The sequence below is a fragment of the Pseudochaenichthys georgianus genome, unplaced genomic scaffold (genome assembly GCF_902827115.2).
Source record: "Pseudochaenichthys georgianus unplaced genomic scaffold, fPseGeo1.2 scaffold_830_arrow_ctg1, whole genome shotgun sequence".
Classification (NCBI taxonomy): Eukaryota; Metazoa; Chordata; class Actinopteri; order Perciformes; family Channichthyidae; genus Pseudochaenichthys; species Pseudochaenichthys georgianus.
Window position 1 is genome coordinate 57,501 of NW_027263378.1, and position 9,337 is coordinate 66,837.

General features: G+C 49.5%; 1 protein-coding gene across 1 annotated transcript; it reads left to right on the forward strand.

Annotated features, from left to right (window-relative positions):
* Positions 1-8,422: 8,422 nt before the first annotated feature.
* LOC117444563 (octapeptide-repeat protein T2-like) lies at positions 8,423-9,298 on the forward strand. Its single transcript, XM_034080031.1, has one exon. The coding sequence runs from the start codon at positions 8,423-8,425 to the stop codon at positions 9,296-9,298; it is 876 nt and encodes a 291-aa protein (XP_033935922.1).
* Positions 9,299-9,337: the final 39 nt, after the last annotated feature.

Sequence of the window (9,337 nt, forward strand, 5' to 3'; positions counted from 1 at the left end):
TCAGGGGGGTCCAGAGAGATATCCCACTGGAGCCTCACGGACACACACCTGTACCCCCCACTCCACTCAGGGGGGGTCCAGAGAGATATCCTACTGGAGCCTCACAGACACATACCTGCACCCCCCACCCCACTCAGGGGGGGTCCAGAGAGCTCTCCTACTGGAGCCTCACAGACACATACCTGCACCCCCCACCCCACTCAGGGGGGGTCCAGAGAGCTCTCCTACTGGAGCCTCACAGACACATACCTGCACCCCCCACTCCACTCAGGGGGGGTCCAGAGAGATATCCTTCTGGAGCCTCACAGACACGTACCTGCACCCCACACACCACTCAAGGGGGGTCCAGAGAGATATCCTTCTGGAGCCTCACAGACACGCACCTGCACCCCACTCTCCACTCAGGGGGGGTCCAGAGAGATATCCTTCTGGAGCCTCACAGACACACACCTGCACCCCACACTCCACTCAGGGGGGGTCCAGAGAGATATCCTACTGGAGCCTCACAGACACTTACCTGCACACCACACTCCACTCAGGGGGGGTCCAGAGAGATATCCTACTCGAGCCTCACAGACACATACCTGCACCCCCCACCCCACTCAGGGGGGGTCCAGAGAGATATCCTGCTGGAGCCTCACAGACACACACCTGCACCCCCCACCCCACTCAGGGGGGGTCCAGAGATATATCCTGCTGGAGCCTCACAGACACACACCTGCACCCCCTACCCCACTCAGGGGGGGTCCAGAGAGATATCCTACTGGAGCCTCACAGACACACACCTGCACCCCCCACCCCACTCAGGGGGGGTCCAGAGAGATATCCTACTGGAGCCTCACGGACACACACCTGCACCCCCCACTCCACTCAGGGGGGGTCCAGAGAGATATCCTTCTGGAGCCTCACAGACACGTACCTGCACCCCACTCAGGGGGGGTCCAGAGAGATATCCTACTGGAGCCTCACAGACACGTACCTGCACCCCCCACTCCACTCAGGGGGGGTCCAGAGAGATATCCTACTGGAGCCTCACGGACACACACCTGCACCCCCCACCCCACTCAGGGGGGGTCCAGAGAGATATCCTACTGGAGCCTCACGGACACACACCTGTACCCCCCACTCCACTCAGGGGGGGTCCAGAGAGATATCCTTCTGGAGCCTCACGGACACACACCTGCACCCCACTCTCCACTCAGGGGGGGTCCAGAGAGATATCCTACTGGAGCCTCACAGACACACACCTGCACCCCACTCTCCACTCAGGGGGGGTCCAGAGAGATATCCTGCTGGAGCCTCACAGACACACACCTGCACCCCCCCACCCCACTCAGGGGGGGTCCAGAGAGATATCCTAATGGAGCCTCACGGACACACACCTGCACCCCACACCCCACTCAGGGGGGGTCCAGAGAGATATCCTACTGGAGCCTCACAGACACACACCTGCACCCCACACCCCACTCAGGGGGGGTCCAGAGAGATATCCTACTGGAATCTCACAGACACATACCTGCACCCCCCACCCCACTCAGGGGGGGGTCCAGAGAGCTCTCCTACTGGAGCCTCACAGACACATACCTGCACCCCCCACTCCACTCAGGGGGGGTCCAGAGAGATATCCTTCTGGAGCCTCACAGACACGTACCTGCACCCCACACACCACTCAAGGGGGGGTCCAGAGAGATATCCTACTGGAGCCTCACAGACACGTACCTGCACCCCCCACTCCACTCAGGGGGGGTCCAGAGAGATATCCTACTGGAGCCTCACGGACACACACCTGCACCCCCCACTCCACTCAGGGGGGGTCCAGAGAGATATCCTTCTGGAGCCTCACAGACACGCACCTGCACCCCACTCTCCACTCAGGGGGGGTCCAGAGAGATATCCTTCTGGAGCCTCACAGACACACACCTGCACCCCACACTCCACTCAGGGGGGGTCCAGAGAGATATCCTTCTGGAGCCTCACAGACACGTACCTGCACTCCCCACTCCACTCAGGGGGGGTCCAGAGAGATATCCTTCTGGAGCCTCACAGACACGTACCTGCACCCCCCACTCCACTCAGGGGGGGTCCAGAGAGATATCCTACTGGAGCCTCACAGACACGTACCTGCACCCCACACACCACTCAGGGGGGGTCCAGAGAGATATCCTACTGGAGCCTCACAGACACATACCTGCACCCCCCACTCCACTCAGGGGGGGTCCAGAGAGATATCCTACTGGAGCCTCACAGACACGTACCTGCACCCCACACACCACTCAGGGGGGGTCCAGAGAGATATCCTACTGGAGCCTCACAGACACGTACCTGCACCCCCCACTCCACTCAGGGGGGGTCCAGAGAGATATCCTACTGGAGCCTCACAGACACTTACCTGCACCCCCCACCCCACTCAGGTTTAAAACTAAAAGAGCTTTGAAACACAATGAAAGATGTTTGGAGTTTTAATGTAGTTCTTAATGTTAATGTTTGTTCTGAGAAGCTGATTTGAAACCGTTGTTACAAACAGTTACGCACTTCCTGTTTGTGCCGGAGAGAGGGGGGGGGCGTCCCAAAGCTGGCTGCTGTGCTCTCTCCCTCTCCCCTACAGACGGAGTGGGAGAGGGAGTGGTTTGGAATTGGGCCACACTCTCTCTCACTCACTCACTCACACACACACACACACACACACACACACACACACACACACACACACACACACACACACACACACACACACACACACACACACACACACACAGTAAGGAGTTAGTAAGGAATGTGAGTTTTTTTCGCAGGAATAATAAGAATGATAAAAAGTTAAAGTCTGTCTCCGAGTCTCTAAAAGTATTCTCTGAGCACTGATTGGTCAGAAGAGGTGTCTCTAAAAGCTCTAAAGTCACAAAGAGTTACACACCTTTTGAGAGAAGAAGAAGAAGAAGAAGAAGAAGAAGAAGAAGAAGAAGAAGAAGAAGAAGAAGAAGAAGAAGAAGAAGAAGAAGAAGAAGAAGAAGAAGAAGAAGAAGAAGAAGAAGAAGAAGAAGAAGAAGTGACAGGACGAGGACAGCAACTAAGCAGGAAGCACTTCAAAATAAGAGCTCTTACATAACAGCGATAGGTCCATGGAAAGCTGCAGTGAACAATCTGCTGACTTCAAACCGGAAGCTGGAAGCATCCGACAGGAAGGAAGCTCAGGAGGCTCTCATCCAATCACTGATGAGGACATTACACACAAGTACAAAACCTGAGTACTTCTACTTACACAAGTACAATACCTGAGTACTTCTACTTACACAAGTACAAGACCTGAGTACTTCTAATTACACAAGTACAAGACCTGAGTACTTCTAATTACACAAGTACAAGACCTGAGTACTTCTACTTACACAAAGGTACAAGACCTGAGTACTTCTACTTACACAAGTACAAGACCTGAGTACTTCTAATTACACAAGTACAAGACCTGAGTACTTCTACTTACACAAAGGTACAAAACCTGAGTACTTCTACTTACACAAGTACAAGACCTGAGTACTTCTACCTACACAAGTACAAGACCCGAGTACTTCTACTTACACAAGTAAAAGACCTGAGTACTTCTACTTACACAAGTACAAGACCTGAGTACTTCTACTTACACAAGTACAAGACCTGAGTACTTCTACTTACACAAGTACAAGACCTGAGTACTTCTACTTACACAAGTACAAGACCTGAGTACTTCTACTTACACAAGTACAAGACCCGAGTACTTCTACTTACACAAGTACAAGACCTGAGTACTTCTAATTACACAAGTGCAAGACCTGAGTACTTCTACTTACACAAGTACAAGACCTGAGTACTTCTACTTACACAAGTACAAGACCTGAGTACTTCTACTTACACAAGTACAAGACCCGAGTACTTCTACTTACACAAGTACAAGACCTGAGTACTTCTACTTACACAAGTACAAGACCCGAGTACTTCTACTTACACAAGTACAATACCTGAGTACTTCTACTTACACAAAGTTACAAGACCTGATTACTTCTACTTACACAAGTACAAGACCTGAGTACTTATACAAGTACAAGACCTGAGTACTTCTACTTACACAAGTACAAGACCTGAGTACTTCTACTTACACAAGTACAAGACCTGAGTACTTCTACTTTTACTGAAGTACCAGATCTGAGTACTTCTACTTTTACTCAAGTACAAGACCTGAGTACTTCTACTTTTACTCAAGCACCAGATCTGTGTACTTCTACTTTTAATAAAGTACCAGACCGGAGTACTTCTCTGGCTTTAAAGTATAAGCAGTATTTGTACCATCATATTTCCACAGGAAGAATACATAATGTGCACTTCCTGTCTGTGGCAGCAGAGGGAGCCACAGACTGCAGTATTTCCATGTAGTAGTACTTGTACTCAGTGAGTACATGGTTCCTCATCAACGACCTCATTCATGACCATATTCATTATTCTGCACTGAATACTTCACTCTGATACTTTAGCTGTACTTTCATTTCTCATACTTTAGTTACTTTTCAATGTATGACGTATTCAGTGAGTACTTGTACTGCAGTGAAATATCCCAGCTGCTCTAAACACATTCAAACTCTGTTGAAATGATGAAGGGAATAAAAGCTCTGCTCTCCATGGAGATCCCGTCCCGGATCAGGCCCTGCAGGTCCCCCTGTCTCCTGGACCTGGACCCGGGGCTGGGTGTGGAAGACTTGGGGACTCTGGATCATCGGGTTGGACAGACTGCCTCTCTCTTTGTAAACCAGGTGTCCCCAGTAGAGGTACTAATGTCCATCTGCTGCTCTCTGTGTCCAATGGTCTCCGCACTGCTCAGTCCACAGGGGGGGACATCTGTCCTCTGTCGGGTTAGAACTGACTTGCTTGATCCTGAGACGTGAGACATGGATTCAGGATCCTCAGTACCCTCCAGCACCGCTCCAGAGCGCTCCAAACCAAGTCATTGTTTTACTATCGTCCCCATGGACGATAATGCCATCCACTTTCATGAACTATGCTAACTGTGCTAATGTCCCGACACCTGCGGGTTAGCCTCCAGCCGTCTCTGAGCTGGAGACCAGGGCTCGAAATTAACTTTTTTCCATCTGTTGCCTCTCCTAGAGTAGAAGGGAAGAGAGTTGTTTTAAGACATGTTTTTCGATTGTTTCTCAGTATCCAGACTAATGTATCATTGTCATGTCAACATTGAAGAATTCTGATTTGTATTTTTCAATTCAATATGGTATGGCTGTATGGTCTCTGTGTTTTATGATGGGAACCCTCTATCTGGCAATAAAAGAGGTATGAATGACAATAAAAAACAGAAGTTCCATAATACAGTTTAATACATGTATCTGTTTGCAGTTCTAATTACCAGTTATCCTCACAAGTCAGTAGTACTATAGGAATATAAATTGATCTTCTATCTTCATTCATGAATGTCAATCATCTTGCTCTCACCCCCCCCCCCCCCCCTCCCCCCGGCACAAAAACAACTGGAACATTACTCTCTCTTAACATGACACATTATTCTCATACCAGAGTTGATTGACAAACTAAAATGACCTTGCGACCCCCTTTCTAATCGTCGCCCAATCTGACTGGCGTTCTTGACCAAAAAAAAGTAAAACACTAAAAAAAGATGAAAAGCTAAATGCCTTACGTTTTTGCAGCTAAAGATTCTAGCCTGCTCACTGACTGGCTGACAAAGAAAATACAAAAATGATAGGCTACACCTCTTATTCTGATCAACTGTATTTCACATCATTTTCACAAACTTCAAAAGAACATGACACCGCATTTTAGGACGTTTGTATGCATTGTAAGGCGCACTTCAGTTGCTAGCGTTAGTTAGCGCGAGCTAATGCTAGCGCTAGCTAACATTGGCACTGAAGACAACTAATTGACCACAGTGGAAGACGATGCATCATGACCAGGACTTGGGATGTTTTCGTTTCGGGAGTCGGCAGAATTGGGGCTTGCAACAGGGGGCTGCTTATTCAACCACCTCAGCATTTCTTTCTTCTGTTTTTAACTGTCGTGACCGTTGCATTGGCGCGAGTCTAGCAGCAGAGTGGATGACGGAGAATGCATTCTATGATTTGACAGCCCAATGACTTTGCAAATAACACCCATTTTGAAGTTTACTTTTAATTTTTCTTTCACAGTCCCGAAACAGTCCCAGACAAAATAGATTTGTGTCCCAGTAGGAATTGTTATGGTCCCCGGGACATCGTTAATTGCGAGCCCTGCTGGAGACCCTGCTGAACAGTTCTATCCTCAGACTGTGGGGTCTCGAGAGTCCTGAGTGACACGCGGCTGAGAGGGATCAACCGTCACAGGGACATACGATGCTTCTGACGTTGGCGTTGGTCTTCGGGTCCAGCTGGTTTCCAGACTCTAAAGAAAGCAGCTCCATTTTACTGTGAAGGTCTGGTTTCCTTCCAGATCATTCCAATACCTCTCCTGGTTCTGTGAGTAACAGCACCCGGACAGACGGGATGTCTGCCCGTGGCTCACACACCTGATGGGTTCACACGCTGTGGCTCAAGGAGCAGAGGAAGAGGAAGGAAGGAGGCCGGACAAAGAGGATGGATTTCAGAGTGAAGACGAACCTTCCTAAAGCAGTTAGTCCTGAGCCGCCCTGACCCTCATCGGCTCATCCGGCCTTTGAAGCGTGCAGTTCAGGGGGGGGGGATCAGCCAAATGTCCCCTAAGTGACAAAATGCCCCGAGGTGACACACACACACACACACACACACACACACACACACACACACACACACACACACACACTGATGCATGGACAGCTGCCGCTCTGAGACCACCTTGAGTTCAAAACAAGTCCAAGACCAGATCTGAGAGTCAAGTATCGAGACGTGTCTGCAGAGGAGTTCCAATAAGAAGCTCAACGTGGTAGAGATGAATAGTTTATAATAATGATAACAGATGGAAACAAAGAGATACAAGTTATGAGGAGACTGTGCAACCGAATAGCTGGATTGGTAGAAAGAAATAGCCCAAACTATAATGAATAACGGGTAGAAAGATAAAGGTGAACGGAGGACATCAGTAGATACAAGCGTTCAGACTGAAATGTGCCATCACATGGAGGACGTTGCTCATTTCCAGTCACAAACAAACCTCCCTATTTTGTATTTCTCGTCCGACACCAAAGTCTGATATGCAGGATTTGATTAGCTTAGCTTAGCTTAGCATAAGCACTGGCAGCAGAGGGAACCTGCTAGCTTAGCTTAGCATAAGCACTGGCAGCAGAGGGAACCTGCTAGCTTAGCTTAGCATAAGCACTGGCAGCAGAGGGAACCTGTTAGCTTAGCTTAGCATAAGCACTGGCAGCAGAGGGAACCTGTTAGCTTAGCTTAGCATAAGCACTGGCAGCAGAGGGAACCTGTTAGCTTAGCTTAGCATAAGCACTGGCAGCAGAGGGAACCTGCTAGCTTAGCTTAGCATAAGCACTGGCAGCAGAGGGAACCTGCTAGCTTAGCTTAGCATAAGCACTGGCAGCAGAGGGAACCTGCTAGCTTAGCTTAGCATAAGCACTGGCAGCAGAGGGAACCTGCTAGCTTAGCTTAGCATAAGCACTGGCAGCAGAGGGAACCTGCTAGCTTAGCTTAGCATAAGCACTGGCAGCAGAGAGAACCTGCTAGCTTAGCTTAGCATAAGCACTGGCAGCAGAGGGAACCTGCTAGCTTAGCTTAGCATAAGCACTGGCAGCAGAGGGAACCTGCTAGCTTAGCTTAGCATAAGCACTGGCAGCAGAGGGAACCTGCTAGCTTAGCTTAGCATAAGCACTGGCAGCAGAGGGAACCTGCTAGCTTCTGTGTTTCTCCAGCGTGTTAACGAGACGGACGTTTACTCAAGTGTTTGACTTATTTAGTTTGATGTTTTTAAAGGGGCATACATGTTCACTCTCTTAAACTATCGTGTTTTTATCCACAGAGGAACCGGACTTCATGGCACGGGACTTTTTGTCTCCGTGAGCAGAGAGACGGAGGACAAGCCACCACAAGAGCTAAGAGGATTACGTTCATTCTCAATGCCTGTTTGACACACACACACACACACACACACACTCACACACACACACACACACACACACACACACACACACACACACACACACACACACACACACACACACACACACACACACACACTCACACACACACACACACACACACTCACTCACTCACTCACACACACACACTCACACACACACACACACGTTTCAGATTCATAAGGTTTTATCCTTTATTTAGGCAGACGGCTCGTAATACTACATTTCCCATGAGCCTCGGTGTTTAGGTTTCTTTTCCTTTGGCTTTTGTATATTTTTAAGTTTAATCGTCCGTGGAAGTCGCTCTTGTCTGTTTGTTTGGCATTACTACGGTTTTCATCGATGGAGTGGCGTATCCAGGGAAGATCCAGGGAAGAACCAGGAAGATCCAGGGAAGATCCAGGGAAGAACCAGGAAGATCCAGGGAAGAACCAGGGAAGAACCAGGGAAGAACCAGGGAAGATCCAGGGAAGAACCAGGAAGATCCAGGGAAGAACCAGGAAGAACCAGGGAAGATCCAGGGAAGAACCAGGGAAGAACCAGAGAAGAACCAGGGAAGAACCAGGGAAGATCCAGGGAAGATCCAGGGAAGATCCAGGGAAGAACCAGGGAAGAACCAGGGAAGAACCAGGGAAGATCCAGAAAAGAACCAGGGATGAACCAGGGAAGAACCAGGGAAGATCCAGGGAAGAACCAGAGAAGAACCAGGGAAGATCCAGGGAAGAACCAGGGAAGATCCAGGGAAGAACCAGGGAAGATCCAGGGAAGAACCAGAGAAGAACCAGGGAAGATCCAGAGAAGATCCAGGGAAGAACCAGAGAAGAACCAGGGAAGATCCAGGGAAGAACCAGGGAAGAACCAGAGAAGAACCGGGGAAGAACCAGGGAAGAACCAGGGAAGAACCAGGGAAGAACCAGGGAAGATCCAGGGAAGAACCAGGGAAGAACCAGGGAAGAACCAGGGAAGATCCAGAGAAGAACCGGGGAAGAACCAGGGAAGAACCAGGGAAGAACCAGGGAAGAACCAGGGAAGATCCAGAGAAGAACCAGGGAAGAACCAGGGAAGAACCAGGGAAGATCCAGAGAAGAACCGGGGGAGAACCAGGGAAGAACCAGGGAAGAACCAGGGAAGATCCAGAGAAGAACCGGGGAAGAACCAGGGAAGAACCAGGGAAGAACCAGGGAAGAACCAGTGATCCAGTTCACTTTTCGGTGTTGAATGAAAATCAGAAAAAGTTAGAACCAAAATAAATGTCCC